The sequence below is a fragment of the Mastacembelus armatus genome, chromosome 20 (assembly GCF_900324485.2).
Source record: "Mastacembelus armatus chromosome 20, fMasArm1.2, whole genome shotgun sequence".
NCBI classification, from domain to species: Eukaryota; Metazoa; Chordata; class Actinopteri; order Synbranchiformes; family Mastacembelidae; genus Mastacembelus; species Mastacembelus armatus.
The window spans coordinates 7839273-7857067 of record NC_046652.1 but is presented as its reverse complement, the minus strand read 5'-3'; the positions used below and the strand labels follow the sequence as shown (position 1 = coordinate 7857067).

General features: G+C 42.9%; 1 protein-coding gene across 1 annotated transcript; it reads right to left on the bottom strand.

Moving 5' to 3' along the window:
* Positions 1–1677: 1677 nt before the first annotated feature.
* On the bottom strand, positions 1678–14530 carry lnx2a (ligand of numb-protein X 2a). The gene is made up of 10 exons (XM_026292407.1): positions 14095–14530; positions 10089–10324; positions 5360–5497; positions 4912–5111; positions 3855–4253; positions 3575–3748; positions 2944–3121; positions 2631–2856; positions 2369–2527; positions 1678–1892 (listed from the first exon to the last, which is right to left on the bottom strand). Exons 1-10 carry the CDS (start codon positions 14496–14498, stop codon positions 1757–1759), a joined length of 2250 nt encoding a protein of 749 aa, XP_026148192.1. The 5' UTR covers positions 14499–14530; the 3' UTR covers positions 1678–1756.
* Between the last annotated feature and the right edge of the window lie 3265 nt (positions 14531–17795).

Sequence of the window (17795 nt, the reverse complement as noted above, 5' to 3'; positions counted from 1 at the left end):
AATGAAAACTTGAATTCCCAAACAAACACACCTGTCACGGTTTGGTACAATGAGGGCTTTTGGTTTGGTCTGGTATTTACAGTAGGTAAGGCTCTAAACTTGTAAATCGATATCACTGTATAACAAATACTACAAATTTAGTTTAGCTTGTTTTGCCCTCTTTATGACTCTTACACTCTGCTGTACCATTATTATTCAGACAAACCTAGTCTGAGATTGGAAAACTTTTGCTAGTGATTGCACTGGCTGCAAGTGTCCTTAATTTAGCTAAAGTGATGAACTAATCTAACAGAAGTATAACAAGTAGAGACTTATAAAGTCAGTGACGTTTGAAAATATCAGCTGGAAATAGGATAGTAGTCATGGCAGACCAAACAAGGCAATCACAGTTAGCCCCGTAGCATATTAAACCGAGCAGCGGCCTGCTTTACTGCGTTTGATTCAACTTCTCATTGGTAAGAGGAACAATCTGCTATTATTTCATAGCTAACACGGTCTCCCTTTAGAGACTGAGGAAGGATGATTTAGTTTATGGTATGTAGGTTCACTGAAGACAAATTTCTGACAATCATAAATCACACCAATCAGAAAACAGCATTGGAGGGTTGATAAGATTAAGATCAGAGCAGTAAATGTTATGTGTGTGTGTGATTAATGTAGACAGACAGTCGCCTCTCTCCCACTGGTGCACCACACACACAGCCGTTCAGCAGACAGGGATGCATAGTCCAAAGGGCCTGGGTGACATTTGAAAGACCTGAAATCAGTCAGTATGTAGGAAGGAGCCATGGATGTTTATAATGTTTGAGTAAAAATAGTATCATACTGCCATTTTGTTCAATATGCATAGTGACCTGCACCCTATTGTAAGTAATTTAAATCAATTCTCATAAGAATTACTTGTAATTATTAGTAATGCCTGGATAATCAGTACTGTTGTGTGATATTTCTGATTCATTTTTGTTTATGCGAGTATAAAATAAACTTATGGCATTTGCTAGCAGCCTTTTTGAGGCTGACCCAGGGAGTGTTTCCTAATATACTGTCTCTTACATTTTCTAACAGCAAACATTCACTCGGTCATAGGGGTAAACATGCCACAGAGCCATTAATCCTTGGAAGGAAATGTTTATTACACAAACAGGACACACATGTATAAAACTCCAGCTGATGGGACAGCTGGTTGTCATAGTGATGAGGCCTAAGGGCAGTTGAGCCCCCAGGGTGCGGCAGGTTTTCTAATAAGGCCTGAGGCTTATTCAGCTGGATACAGCGCTGGTGTTGCAGAACATCTTGATTAAAGTGATTACAGGTCATTATCCTAAATGACAAGAGGATCACAGGCTACGTTTCTCTAGTATCTTATCTCTACCTGCAACGATGCATCCACCTGAATATAACCCTGGATTCTGCAACTGCCTGGTGAGGTGACTACAGCACAAATCGTCTGTTAACAGTTGCAGTACCATTCGTTTTGCGGGAGTGAAGACAACATGACCATATGAACACAGCAGCGTGTTTATGGGTGCAGACTGTCGAGTGACGTGGTCCGATCTGGATCAGTTTCCACCCGGTCAGGACAGGATAAGTCCTGCTGGCTGTACTACAGTACTGAATGCTTTTGGTCCTGATTTAAGCCCAGTATGGAGCGATGTACAGTAGCCAGTACCAGTTCACTTGGGCCAAGGTCATTCCTAATATAGAGCATTCTGGGCGGACTCAGTGTGGTGCATAGCCTGCTTATGAGCTAGCCCAGCTACACCAGGCTGCCAGGCCAGGAGACCACAGTTAGCGCAACCCGGCTACGTTGCTCCTTCAGCATGGGCACCAGAGCAGAGTGGCTCATTCCTGCAGTTGAAAGGCCATTGACTGCCACAATCATGTCACCACACCTGGAATAGAAACAGGAGCATGACAGTTCATGGTAATATATTATGTATTATCTAACACATCCTGAAGCTCACACAGCAAGTTACAAAATTTACATTTAGATACAAAATTCAATACAGTAATAAAATACAATTAAATGATAATGCTGAAATATTGTGAAAATGTTCTACTGTTTCTAATAATGTAATGACCCAGAGCTGGAAGACAGTTATTCAAATATTCTTTACAGTCTTTTTCTGTCTTTTGTGATTTTGGTTTATTGGTTGTTGGTTACATTATGATGATAGATAAGATAAGGGTGGCACACCAAAATACCATGTGCATGAAATTTGGTGTAAAGGCTAAGAACATCAGAGAATAAACAGTAACATATGTAAATTGCCTGTGGAGCTACGCGACTGATATAGAACCATAAGACCTTAAATTTTCTCAACATGCTCAAATAGATAGGTCACATGGAAGACACATGATCACTCACTTGAGACGCCCATCATAATACGCAGGTGTGCCAAGGACAATGGTCTTGATAAAGAACGCCTGGTTTCCGTGGCTCTCCTCATATCCTCCAACGATACTGAAGCCCCAGCTGCCAGGGTGGCTCCTCCGCAGAACAATCTCATGACTACTGTGCAGGTAGCTGCAAGAAAAGAGAGGAGGATGAAGCACAGTGGGACAGAGAGATGGGCATATACAGGACAGAGATTCTACTTATACTTAAAAGAACATCTATTTCTGTTCACCTCGGTAAGCCTAGCCACATCACCCATGAGGGTGACCAGTTGGCATCAAAATCGCTGTCATGAGTGTGAGGCAGCAGCTCATCGTGATCATGTTCTTCCACCATGCTGACCTCCAGCACCCGCAGCTGGACTGAGGGCGAGGCAGCGCTGGCCTTCAAAGTGCCCACAGCTTCACTGTGGCTTAGATATGTCAAGTCCTGTCCGTTGATACTTAGCAGGACGTCACCTGGGGAAGGATGCAAGAAACCTTTACAGTTGCTGATGTTTTTGGTCTGACTGCCACTATTATTATCATTTCTAAAGAAGGACCCACCTCGTTTGATTCGTCCATCTCTTGACAAGCAGCCATGTGGTTGGACGCTGGTCACAAAGATTGGCAGCTCCCCGCTCTTACTACCTCTCCCTCCTGCAACAGTCATGCCCAGAGACTCATGGGGCTCTTTCTTCACAGTTATGTGTTTCTCTTTACTGGTCACACACTGGGAAAGATCCTGGGAATATTCACACAGAGGCAACAAACATCTAAGCACTAGTTCAGCGTTTGCAACGCAAAATTTGTCCATTTGCAGTTAGGTGTCCTGGAGTGCGCTTATACCTTGTGCATAGCCCTTAAGATATAAATGATTTCACATTTTACTGAAAAACCCAATTCAAAACCAACAGAGGATTAAACCAATTTCATTTTACCTTCACACATACATTACTTTTTTGCTCTTTTTGCCATCAAACTTAGAAGCAACCTGTTAATTAAAATAAACACCAATATGTAAGCAAAATTTTACAATGAAAAAGAAAAATGAGTTAAATCATACGGCATCATTAACTTTATTCCTCTAATTCAAATGGGAATCTTAAAATACAAGCACTTGCTCAGTGAAGTTGTAAACACCATTTAGAAATGTTAAACCTGTGCACACAAACACACATATGAGTTGTCTCCTCACTCTGTGGGTGCTGGTGCGGGACAAGTGTATAGACACAGGACTCGGGGTAGAGCTGTGGTTTGGCAGGAAGTGATCCAAGGAGTAGAGGTCTCTGGTGGAGCTTGATTTTGGCGGAGGGGGGGGGGTTGGTTTGCTGGGTCGGCCAACCAGCAGATGGACTCGTTCTCCACTAGCCTAGAAAGTCAGAGTCAGTGTCTTCGAATCAAATCAGGACTAATTTCTTTTGCTTGTTTCTTTGCTCATATTTGAAAATTTATAAGAAAATCGAGCATAAATGAACCTGTATGATCTGTGCAGCCTGCTCTGGGGTACCATGGCACAGGTCCTGGTCGTTGACTGCCAACACACGGTCATTACTCCGCAGTCTGCCGTCCTTTGCTGCCAGGCCTCCCTCCAACAGATCCAACACAAACACTCCTGACTCATCTGTTCTCCGCACCAGTTTGATGCCAAGTTGCTCTGTTGAGTCCCGTTTGTGTAGAGTGATTCTCAGTGTGGAAGGACTAGATGGGGTGGAGCAGGGGGCATGGGGCACAGCTGGAGTAGAGGAGGAGGATGGAGGCGCCCGGGAAGCACACCGACGTTCCCTCAGCACAGTCAGCTGCAGGGTGGTGCAGGGACGTGCCAGTGTAGAGCGGGCAAAACTGTGGGGGACATTACTGATGTCCACATTGTTCACCTTAGGAGAGAGATGAGTCAAAGGAAATTCATTTTGGATCAATTGATTTTCTAGTCATATCCAGGGCACATACTATCTCCTTGTAATTGGTATTGTGAATATGTTAACAAAGAGGTTCCTATTTATTGGGTTCATTTGGAGTCATGTGTCTGGCCACCTTGCAAGTGTAAGCCCAATTTTTTCTTTTCTTTTAGCTCAGTTTTGATTTCCACCATCTCCTGAGGAAAAAAGCCTCTTAGCTGCTTAATACTTCATGTTCTTCATAGACAGTCACAGTAGTTAACTGTGACTGTGTATTGTTTGATGTTGGGCAGGTAGCACAGTGTATTTATCAGAGCTTTGTCCAACTGGCTCATGCTGTAGCTAGAAACAAGGCTGAAGAGAGCATAGAGGGAACTAAAACAGTCATATCCCAGTCTGAAAACCAAAACAAAAAGCTAAAAGATGCTAAAATCCTCTTGCATGATATAGACAAGAAAAAATACAGAGAAAGATCCATACTGTATAAGGTGACATGATAATTTGGTACTGCAAACACAAATGCTTTTATTTATTGTAAAAGTGAAGCTTGAACATATCTAAAATAATATTGTGGAAGTTATTTTCTTATAAGAACGAACCTTGATAAAACAACATTGAAAACAACCTAATCTCCTACCTGCAGTATTTGATCTCCAGCCAGCAGCCTCCCGTCTCGGGCAATGACCCCATCTCTGTACACTTCCTGAATCACAATGTTGATGAGAGGAGTCTCATTTCCCCCAACGATACTGATGCCCAGCTCAACATATGGGTTGGCTCGGTGAACCTCTATGGCAGTTATCTCTCCTTCAGGAAGAGAGGGCAACTTCACGCAGCCTAAAGGACACATAAATCACATTACACAGCTACATTTCACAATTTCATTTACACATCTTCTAAACCCTTAGTTAACATAGTGTTTCCTGAATGTGCTCTCCAGCCAGGAGCCAGTGCTTCTTGCATGTGATTATCCTGTTTCTAGAGTGCCAGCTCTTACAATCACAAAGAATATCGAAGATCTCATATATTTAGTATTCCTCCTTTTTGAGAAGAAGCTCTGTTAGATGGGAGAAGTGAAATCATACCCTCTTCAGCCGAGAGAAGAGGTGACTCGGGGCAGTCCCAGCCAGAGGAGGTGGAGCTGAAAGAGCGGAGGAGGTGGATGCAGGGATTACTCAGGGGCCGTTTCACTCTGGGGACAACGCACTCCAGTCCTACCACACCTAAAGACAGAGGGACAGAGAGATGAGTGACACTCCTGTTATGTTTTAACAAACTTATCTCAGGATTATTTCCCCCCTAAGAATCTATCTCCACTTGACCTCTGCATGATTGTACGCTGACTTCCTGCCCTTCTTCTCCTGAAGTTGCAAAGCCTGCCCTGCATCACTCATGGACTTTAGGGACTTAAATTTCCAGTATTTCACCAGCCATCATCTAATGTGAAGTGCAGCTAGCATATGTGAGTGAACAAAGTTTTTTGTTGAGATGTTTATTGTCAAATTGCTACTTGCCTTTTGTTCATTGTGTTAACTGTGTGTCTCCGCTGGTGTAGTGTAGCTTATATTTCTGTTCAATGGTGCTGGGCATTAACAGCACTTTGTGTAACTGTAGTATGCTTTCCTTGTAACTCTGGCATCATGGTTATGTTTTTGATGTGTTAATTAATAAACACTGAACAGTGTGTGGGCTGTCTCAGCTTTAGAAATGCCAGGTAATACACTGTAACATAATTTTCCTATTGTTTGCAATATTTGACCCACTGTAAATGTATAATTTGAGTTAAGCAGTAATATCTTCCTCACACTTTGACCTCTGAGCCTGATCCAAGAGCCTACAGACCATAACGTCTAACCCAGCAGACAAAGGGCCTGGTCAAGAGTGTGTCAGGAGACAGACCAGCTCCACCATCCACCACACCATCTGTTTCATCACATCCACCCCAAGAGGATAAGGATGATGAAAATGTCTTTGGTTTGTGATCCACATCTCCAGCTAATCAGAAGTTCTATACTCTCAATAACTGATACATGGATTCTTCAAATCAAAAGTGAAAGAAAATGTACCGGAATCCTAAACAGGAATGGGAAAGTCTTTTATCATTAGTGTAATCGTTTACGCTGGTTTCAAGTTGGTGCGGCATCAGCAAGAGCAAAGGTAGAGCAACCTCACATAATAGACAACTTGGGAGGTTCCACACCAACATTTCAGACATTAGTTCCTCTTAAGATTAGAAAAGAGGAGCACTTCACCTCCCGCACATGAAACACACATAGCCCCTCCACTGCCACAGCCAGTTAATGCATTACTCTCCTCATCCTACAAGGTATTTCATATCTTCATGCAGGGAGCCCCACAGTGACTATTACTCTGAGCCAGCATGCTCCATGCATGAACCATCACTTGTGGTTCCATAGGTGAACAGTCACTCCAGAGCCAGGCAGGAGCCTAGCTAGTTGTTGCCACTCCCCAGGATGAACTGGCTACTAGAGAGAGTGTGGATATATTTCACGTTATCCTGCAGAAGGTGTTTATTAATCAGAGAGGCAAAGGTACTCACTAGAGCATACTGCTCCAGAAAACAGCCCATCAGTCCACCTGGTTTGCTGGAACAGATATATGAAGGGACACATACCCTCCAAACTGGACTTCATCCACCCTAACCCAAGAAAGTTCATTTAGACAACATCTTACCCAGAGATGCCAGAGATGCTTCAAGTTTCAGATATAATTGGGTGATCTGAATGTGTAAGAAGCCTTGCTTCTACAGCCTCGCTGTCTGCTACAGCAATAATCACTACAGCTTCACAGACACCAGGTCAATATCCACAATGACACTAGCTGGCTCTGCAAAAGATAGCTTCACTTACCAATGGCCCCAAGATTACAACTGGTAATGTCAAGTAATTCAAAATGGTTGCTCTGCCAGGTAGATTCTTGGAAGGCATGTTGGAGAAGTCGGGAAGGCAAGAACAGAAGTGGACTTTGTGTCACAGGGGGAAGTTATCACACGATAGTGTCATTTCCCGGTTAAGGATACTGATTCCCACTCCTTAGGATCTAGGATAACTGTTGGAACATGAACTCCAGGACATGCTGCATTGTGGCAGCACCTCAAGAAGGGAAGCCATCCTTAAAAGCCAGAAACCTTAAAAATGGAATCAGGTCATCAGCAAAGGCCTCAGTTTTTCTCTTATCCACAGAAACCAAACTCAAAGGAGAAATAGCCAAGACAGCAGCTACAGGTCGAGCTTTGCAGTATCAAGCACTCACTCAACAACTATCCCAACTTCAGGCAACTCAGCCCATCCAGAAATGTACATGGGCCCAAGATAGTAACTGTTGTTAGTGCTTTGGTAGACACTATGAGGCAGCCAAATGTGACCTGAAAACGTCTTGCAAAACATGTAAAGGATGAACCATTTTACATGAGTTCAAACCAGAGAAGGTTGATAAGGGTTACAAGAAGACCTAACAACCAAGTCAGACAAGTTCAAAGATGATGGCAGAGGAACAGTTCCCCTGGGTGAGAAAAAAGTCCAGCATACGTCACGTCAAGACCACGAGGCCCACAGCTGCTTGGATACAAAAACCCAACGAATCTCCTTTGCTCCGTGATCAGAATTTCCTTCAATTGCATGCACCATGTGTGTCCATACACATGCTCTCACAGCTCAGAAGCACAGAAAAGAGGCTCTTCAAAGCCCCAGAGCTACCCACAGCCTACGTCACAGAGATAAAGAAGGCTATATTTTCAAACTGGAACCTGACAAGCCAAATGCCTGGTGGAACATAATGGGAACTGTCTTTGGTCCTTTCAGTTCCAGGATGCTGACCTGTACAAGCCTATGTGTGCTGGACACAGGGATTCTCTATCCTTGTGGTCCTCCTATGGTCCTACTATGGCAGTGAGTAGAGACATAAGTGATATGTTCCATCAAATTGGGCTCTTCCCAGAAGATCCACTCCTTGTCCAGTTCCTTTGGAGAGACCTCAAATGCGAAGAACACCAAACCGTCGACCAATGAAGTGTGCTTCCCTTTGGCAGGACCAGCAGCCACTGCTGTGCTATAGATACTATCCTACAACTCATTCTGGACCACACTCCATATGGTGATGCAGTCAGGCAGTCAGTCTCAAACCACTCCAAGGTAAAAATTCTCTAGCACTACGTAGCTTCTGAAGAGGATGCCAAAGGCCTGGTGGGCCTAAAGTACCTTTAAATTGTGGCCAGTAACCATCCTAACACCATTTGTCACCTCCCTACAGAGAAGAGGCTGAGTAGTGTTGAAAAGTGGACTACTCAGGGCCAATCAGTATAGCAGGAATTTGATCTAGGCACTTTCAAACTGACACTTTGTCCTATACGTCCTGAGGTGACCACTATGACCACTATATGTGCTATCTACAATATCTTGGGGATACTGATATACTGCACTGCTCAGTATGACTGCCTTGGGGTTTCTAACAGTGATCCGATCACTCCCAATTTTCTGCTAATCAAATGGTGATGTAGCCTTAGAGATTCTGGGTGGAAGACGCAGGTGTCATAGTCAGCTCCTTGTGGACCTTATTTGGAGAAACTTCATCAAGTCCTATCTTCCTAGTCTCCAGGCCAGACAAAGTGGCACACAGAAATCAGGCTGTCAGAAATCATATGTATTAGCAAGGCTGTCATAATAGTAGAGCCCCAGTCCCTGCATTTGCTGTCATCAACATCTCCATTGTATTTGATGCCAAAATGATGTCTGCCAAAATTAAGCTAGGTGATGAACATGCCTGGTGGTTCGAATAATTAAAATACCTGTCTTGTTGGATTACCAATCAGAGCCCTGGACTTTCACAGTCCCTGCACTGATATCTGTGACAGACCCCATGGGTTAAATTCCTAAGAAACCAAAGTGTCTTTTTGGCGGCTGTGAAAAAGGCACCATTCTGGTGGTGACTCGTCTCAGGAACGTCCCCCCCCCTCAGCAATCTCTCCTCACCTGACTTCATCCTGACATTTTACCTTTTCTCTTCAAAAACAGCAAAGTCCACAACACATCACTCATGGATATTTAGTACTTATACATCAATAATTGTGCCAGCCATCATCTGATGAGATGTGTGCAATGAGAGAGTTTGTTGCTGAGATGACATGTTTATTGTTGGGTTGCTAGTTGTTTATTGTTTGGTGAGTTAGTTGTGTGTTTCAGCTAGTTTAGTGGAGCTCAAGCTCTGTTTGGTGTGGCTGGAAATAAGCAGCTATTTTTATAAACTGCAGAAAGCCTTCACTGTAAGTGTACGGCATCATGGTTAGGTTTACCATGTAAATCTATACACATATGGTGAATGGAGCTGGACTCTGCCTCAGCCAGTAAAAGGCAAAGCTGTCCTGCTAATATGGTTAGATAAACAATGAAGATTGTTGCTGTCTCCATTTTAGATATGTCACTTAATACAATATAACATTATTTCCTTAACGTTTGCTAATTCAAAATATGTGACCCAGTGTGAATGAGTTAAAGTCATGTTTGTATTTCTTTATACTGTATTACCCATATGTATAATATTGCACTAGCCTTACAATGTTAACATATTTATTCTTATTTCAGTATGTTACATTCAAAACCACTGATTCATCAGACACTTGTCATAAGACAAGTGTGGCTGGAAGTCAAATTGAAGGTATCTGTGTGATCTATCACCTGCTGTGGGTTTCTATTGTGTGGTGCTAGTACAGAAAGCAGTGGAAGCTACACCTTCCTCACAAATGACTTCACTGACAATCTAAATCTCTTCCTGCAGCACAACACCAGTGGATGGACTCACTGTCTTCCTCTGTGCTCTCTTCAAATGCAGGGTTGTCAAGGCCAGCATCGTCTGTCCATATGGGCCCATTGCTGCAGGCATTATTTGGTCCGGGGGGTGGAGAGGGTGTTCGGTCTCTCAGGTCTGTCTGTGAGGAGCGGGGTGATCTAGGAGGGCTGGTCACCATTGCTCGCTCATCCCCACTCTCGCATCTCGGACCATCTGCGCTCGTCTGCTGACATCGCGTCCCAGGACACCTTTCACCAAGTAACAGGCGTCAGTTTGTTAGTCCATCTGACGTGTAAAGAAAATCAGGTTCAGCATCAGCTAATTTCATGTGATGCAACTGATCCCATTAGGGATTTTCTGTTTTGTTTATCCCCTCCTTACAGAAGGTTAGAATGCAGGGTCATGTGTAGCTTGGAGGGATTCACTGAGGAAAGTGAAAAGTAGTTTTTGTAGGAAAGGTCCCAACTGAATCATATTGACCCACACTATTCTGTTGACAGGAAACGCCATAAAGCATTGATGCATATCATGATTGTTTTATTCTTTTTATATGGACTAAAGATTCCCTAAATATCCAAGGAAAGATTTGTTAGGGCATGAATGTATGCAACCGTGTGCATGTTATGTGTATTGTGTGCATCTATATGCTTTACATATGAAACGCCAAAGTGGCTTCAGAAAGTATTCATACCCCTTCACTGGGTTGAGGATTTTATTTTAAATGGATAATATTGTTATAGCATCAGTGTACACTCAATAATATATAATGCCAAGTAAAAGTATGTTTTTGCAAAGTCTTTGTAAATTTATTAAAATCAAAAACTGAATATTCTCATTTACAAAAGTATTCAGACCATTAATTCATAGTTTGAAGCAGGCCCTTTAGCAGCTGTTACAGCTTCGAGTTGTCTTGGGTAAGTCTATACAGGCTTTGAACAACTGGATTTGGGCTGTTTTTGCCATTCTTGTTGTCAAATCCTCTCAAGATCACTCAGATTGGATGAGAAATGTCTGTGAACTGCCATCCTCAGGTCTCTCACAGATGTTCTGTGGGATTTAAGGCTTTGGCTGGACCAGTCAGGGACAGTCAGAAAGTTGTCCTCAAATCTCTTCAGTATTATCTTAGTTGTTGCTTCAGGTCATCATTGTACATAAAGGCTAACTGTCCCCCGGTCTCAGGTCACTGCAGTCTGGTGCAGGTTTTCTTCAAGGATGTCTCCACATTTGGCCGCATTCATCATTTCCTCAATTCCAACAAGTCTGCTGAGAAGCATCCCACACCTTGAAGCTACCACCCTCATGCTTCATTAGCGATGTGGCATTATAGATGTTCGCCAGAGACAGCACAGGAGTTCTGCCTAGAGAGTTACATTTTTGTCTCATCAGAACAAAGAATCTTGGTTCCTTGTGCTCTCAGAGTACCCTAAGTGTTGTTTGGCCAACTAAAAGTGAGTTGTCATTTGATCTTTACTCAATGTGGCTGCTGTTGAGCCACTCTGCCATAAAATCTACTAAGATGGTCCTACTCAACACAGATTCTCCCATCTGTAAAGAGGAATTCTGAAACTATCTTAGACTGAAAAAAAACCTTTTTGCCAGTTTACTCACTTTGGTGGGATGGTCAACTCTAGGATGAGTCCTAGTGGTTCCAAACTTCTTCCATTTCCCTACTACTGAGTCCACTCTGCTCCTAGGATCACTGAAAGCTTTAGAAAAGCTTTTATACACTTTTCCTGATCTATCCCTGGCCACAGATCTGGCTTGACTGGACTCCAGTCAGGTTCTACAAACATCTCAAGGAAAATGAAACCAAACAGGATGCACCTGACCACACCTTGGAGTGACACAGCAAGGGGTCTGAACACTTTTGTTAATGAAGAATTTAAGGTTTTGATTTATGATACATTTGCAAATAAGTATAAAAACATGTGAATACACAATTTTCCTTTTTTAACAATCAATTTTTCCCTACAAATCAATAAACTGAAAATAGAAAATAGTGAAAATGTCAACTACAGATCACAACTCAATGATATCCAAACTTGATCATGATATGAAACACAGAAAACCAGCAAATAGTCACAGTAGAGATGCTGAAACAAGAGAAGATTAAGCATTTTTGCTAAATAAATTACCTGCAGGGTCATATAAGTCAGTTCCAGTAAAGGTCTGGGGTGTTCTTTTCACTGATATAAGCAGATGTATCTATCATATTCCATAAACAGTTACTACTTGAACAACAGACAGATTCAAGGTGGTCTCACCCTCAACTGACTCCTTTGTATATGCTTTTAAATGACAGCGATGGTCTGGTTGAATAATTACAATGTTTCTCTTCTTTCTTTACTACCTCCTAAGAAAAACCAAACAGAGATAAGTCAATCCACTCAATCAGCCCAACCTGACACCCATGTAACACTGGAGCCTGGTATTCCCATCCATTAATCTAATATCCAGTATCCTTAATCTCCATTATAACAATGTTGACTGACAAAGTCACATAATGAAAGCAGACTCTTGGCTCCTGTTACAGTCTTAGATATCAATCTGTAGGGCAGGAGGGTGGCAGGCCATATTGGCCAAAGAATGTGACATTAGTCCTCACTGAGACCTGGTCTGATCTGTCTTTTTGTTGTCTCGTCAACATGGCCTTTGCTTGGCTAAGAAATTGGCTATTTGACAACTTTCTAGTGTTTCGGCTGTACTTGAAGCATCACTTTGTAACTTATGAAAGTAACTTATTTTTTTCTCTTACAATCAAAAGTTGAATTTAAAAGCACTGAAACACTTTGGAGTTTTGCTGCTGCTACATTTTACCATTCATCATTACCCTGTAGCTGTCACTTGCTACACTGGACATCCTTTAGTTGGTCTTGTAAGTTGGTCTTGCTTTGAAAAGATAAGTCAGAAAAGCTTTTAACTGCTTATTAACATTATCTTATGCGTGTGATCTTGTTAAGGAAAATCTCAACTTGACTGAGGTGTTAGGTGGTCAGTAAGCAAGCATCAAAACAGTTTTAAAGTCTTAATTAAAGAATCACAGATGTCTACTCCTAAGACATATTTTAATGGTTATCCTCTCAGCTCTATTTTCTACCTAAAATGAAACAAATCTAAGCTCCAAACATTGCTACATTTATTTTGATAACCTCACACTACTTTCCCATAACCACCTACAACACATACACTAAGCACACACACTTACATTTGAGTACAACAGAAAAAAAAGCAAGACAGGGGGAATGAAAGTCAAATTGAAAGGCAGGGTGAAAGTCAGACAAAGGGAATAAGTGAGGGAAAGTTTCCATTTTGCTATCCCAAATATCGCAGCACTCTCATCCCACTTGGACTCACCACAGGCCAGGGTTGCCCTTGGCTGTCTCACAGAAGAAATGGTTGAAAAGATCTCTTGTGTTGAAGTTGCTCAGCATGATTGCAGAATAAGAACATGGAGCTCCTGATCAACCAACCCATGACTGTAACAGGGGAATCACTAATCCCCCATCACATGACCTACAGCCAAATAATCCCTTAAGGGTTTCACAGCACCTGGTCCAAATGGGCCAAAAGCCAGAGAGTGTGGATGGGGGGAAACATTTAAGGTTAAGGGTGGCGGGAATGTCTAATTGATCTGGACTAAGAAAAATATCTCCAAATGCCTTCACCAGAAACAAGCCAATCATGAGCACGACCGGTACAGTATGTACAAAGGTAAATGTGTTGCTGCTAATATTTATGTTCATTATTGATTGATCTATCTATTACTTTCTCCAGTAATAGCATAATAGTGTGGTCTATCTGTCAGGAAATGGGGAACTTGCTAACTATAATTTCACAGATCCCTAAGTAAGGCTTCAAAATGCTTGTTTTGTCAAATCAACTTTTCCAAATGCTATAGTCATGAGTCTCCAAGCACAAAGGACAAAGGAAACCAGCAAGTGTTTACTCTAACAAAACCCCCTTGTCATGCATTGATTTGTTTTCTACTGTACTGCGTCCATCTATTAAGCTTTATTACCTATGTTTGAGGTGTGCCTCCAGGTCACAGCGTGGCATGCTGAGAGAGCAGACTGAGGTCAAAGGGCAGGACACAGACAGCTTGTCCAGGAGCTTGTGAACCAGTATGCTGGATCTTCGGCATGCTTGCAACTGCAGTCTTGTCCTGTCCAGTGGGCAGAAGTCTCTCTCCTGGAGGAAGCTACGCAGACAACGTGCACAGAACGTGTGTCCACATGGTGTGTCGAGAGGCTGCACCAGTGGCTGCAGACAAATGTGGCACACCAGGTCATCATCTACTTCCAGACGATAATTGTAAAGGTGGTTCTCCCAGCTACGATGGATTTGGCCACAGTCAGGACACAAAGGCTCCAGTGCTGGTTCCACTGGCCCAACCAGACCCACCTCACAGCCTGGGCTGCCCATCTCTGCTTCTTCAACACAACACAGCTTTGGCACAAATGACTCCAGTGGGGCTGCAGTATTGGGAAGGGGCACACACACTCCTATCCCATAAGCTTCAGATGATGAACAACCTGTAGAGAGGACAGATGCCCTCCAGTGGCTGATGGCACATCACCCTGTAGGGCAGAGGGCAAAAGAAGAGGGTTAAACAGCTGTTTCAGAAAAACAACAAGTGTCTGATTATGTGCTTGTGCATTTATTGATGTTGCAAATGCTGTATGCACGTGAGCGAGAGTGGTGATGTGTGTGTATGTATGTGTGTGTGTGTGTCTGAGATTATGTATTGCTGCTCCTGTCCACTAATCTGGCAGTATAATCTCTCTTTTGCTCTCGCCTGCTGCAATCTTCCAATTCCACAGAGAGGGAATTATCTGGGATTGAGGCAGAGAGAGGACACAGATCAGAGGAAGTGGGACTGGGAAGGCAAGAGCGAGGAACCATTGTGCCAGCAAGAGACAGAGCGAGACAGAAAAGAAAGAGATAGGAAGTGGGGTGGAAGAAATTAATGGGATGGAAAATCTGAAAGAAGCACACAACAAAAAAATGACACAGCAGATACAATGGGCGAGAATATAAAACCCACAAAAGAGATGAAAAGAGGTGAGAAAATAGTAGGTATTCTTTAAACATTCCTCACTGTGAATTCGGGTCATAAATGGCCTCAGCCTCCTCTGCAACAGAAAGAGAACATGCCTAAAGCAAAGTCTTGAAATATAGCACTCCACTGAGCAGAGTGTGTCCCCAGAGTGAGCTGTGTAGGCAATGCGCTAAACACTTCCAGTGTTTCATATCCAAAGCCATACAGTCCTTCAGCCGCTCTATTAACCAAGCCCTTGTGAGCCTGATGCCATCTGCTCACAGCAGAGGGCGTGCTTCAGCACACAGCAGCCAAGCCTCCCTAACTACCTGCCTCTGTTTCCAGTGAGAGGCTGCTCCTGTCTCCATGACGACCCAGACCCTGTTCTGCTCCATGGGGCTTGACATTCAGAGTGTAGCCGGAGGAGGATACAGAAGAGCCACACAACAGATGCACTTCTCTCAGCAGGATGCTCGGCTCCTCCCTGGTACAGCCTGAGAGCTTGTCAGACAGCACAGACAGTGATAAGGAGCCTGTCCTTTTTGGCTGCTTTTTTTTTTTGTCTCGTCTCCGTGGAAACCCGTTTCTGTGACAACCTGTCTCCTGTCTCCTTGGCTACCGGACCGGTAGTTACTTATTTCTGCCTCCTTTAAGTACGTGCCCCCGTCTGTGTGTGACTGGCTGCTTCTGTCTCTATCCCGCAGCTGGACATGAATTAATCATAAGGACACAAGGCTTCTCTGTTCCTATAACAAAGCTGTGACATCACCACATCACACACAAACACTCACACACACACAGAGTTGCATGCAAACATGCATCAACAAAAAACACACACATATGCATCACGCACAGGAGCTTTGTAGACAACACATCCTGCAAATGCTCTATCAGTACATAAAGTTTTCAAAAAAAAAGCAAACAAACAAACACTTAAATCTATTTTAAACATAGCTGGACTCTACAGCTACATAAATCCTTACACAAGTCATAGGAAGACTGACAAAATATCTGGTTTAGATCTCACTATGTGTGTGTGTGTGTGTGTGTGTGTGTGTGTGTGTGTGTGTGTGTGTGAGACAAGAGTCCAAGGCCATGCTGATATTTTTCATTGCACAGCTTCCTACATTAACAGTCTTGGCCCTGCACCTGTCCCTGCTCATTCCTCATGAATCTTACAGTACAGGAGAAGTCACTGAGAGCCTCACATGCAGGAATGACATTTTCAAATAAAACGACATGACGTTTTCGGCCACAGACTTAAAATATCAGGTCCTCACGGCTTAGCCTACATTTTCATAAAATCCCATCTCGTCGTCTTTCAACTTAGAAATGCAGAACGGATGTACGAGGACCTGCTGCTGTTCTGCAGGGTCTGTAGCAACAGACTTATTTTTTTTTTAAAACAGTCAGACAGACACGCGATGATGAGATCAAATAATGACACCGATCTCATTGGAAAATGCGATATTTTTTCTCTGTCACTGTCTAATTGCCATGGTCTCAGATATATTTGATTAGACACAAGCATTTTGAATCATTGCCCCCATCTGTCATCCTCCCCTCCACAAGCAGAAAGGCTAGGACGGATGAAGCGGCACTATCCACGCACAGCCACGCACTGACACCGTTCACGCAGGTGTGATGTTACCTATTCCGGCTCGTCCTCCGCGCCGTGCTCTCCGGCCCCATAAAGGGGGACGATCAATAGCTGCGGGACCTCAATCACGCAGTCACCGCAACGGACCGTTCCGCAAACCCGCACGAAAACGCCCCCGTGATTTTGGCGGCGCAGCCCCCGCCCATTGCTGTCCGTCAACGCGGAGGGGGCGGGGTCTGAGGTTGTCAGTCTGGATCCAAATCAGGACTGGCTTTTAAAAGGCCTGATCAAAATCCCAATCAGAAGTGCACAGTTGTTGAACCTTTGTTTTTTGGATAAACAATATTTTCTATTATTATTATTATTGTATTATTATTGTTATTCCGTTTTTTATGTTGTAGTTAAGTTCTGTGTTTAAATTATTATTACCATTTTTCGTAGTTTCATTTGCAGCAATGACCATATTTTTGCTGTTCTTTTTCTTTGGTTTATTGTTTCAACAAGAAAGATTTAATGGTTCTACCATAAACATTAGAGAGTAAGAAGAAAGAAAGAAATATTGTTATTTGAGTTTGCAGCTGTTTGATATTACTAATTAACACATTGATTTTATTAGCTAGAGTTAGTTAAAGTTATTTGTATCAGTCATAAACCACAAACATTGCAACTTAGTATGGGCAGGTACATTTTTAACATTGATAAAATATTCTTCCTTATATTAGAGCTGGCACCTACTTAAGGTCCTGCCTCACATCAGTTCACCCTTCACTTATCCTGGAACATCCAGGGTCACAGGGGGCTGGAGCCACTTCCAGAGGCAGGGTACACCCTGGACCCATCTCCAGTCTGTCCCAGGCATCAGCTCATTTATTTCACTAATCTCAACTTTATTGAATTTGGGAGAGCACTCTCTCCTAAGGCAGTTTTTAAAAAGCAGCTTATAATAATGGCTTTATAAATGAGTAATGAATGCTTTTTGGAGTCTCTTACTCTTAGACCAAATTGCTGTCTTCAGAGGACTGTTAATTTGCTCAATCTTAATGAGAATAAATCTTAAATTATATTATTTGGGCCTTCTCAT

Excerpts from the sequence above, each read along its gene's own strand:
- lnx2a (XM_026292407.1), bottom strand. The coding sequence starts at position 14,498 with ATGGGCAGCCCAGGCTGTGAGGTGGGTCTGGTTGGGCCAGTGGAACCA. Across the intron at positions 2,857-2,943 it reads AGATGGACGAATCAAACGAG|GTGACGTCCTGCTAAGTATC; the intron begins GTGGGTCCTTCT and ends ATCCTTCCCCAG. Across the intron at positions 1,893-2,368 it reads TATTATGATGGGCGTCTCAA|GTGTGGTGACATGATTGTGG; the intron begins GTGAGTGATCAT and ends TTTCTATTCCAG.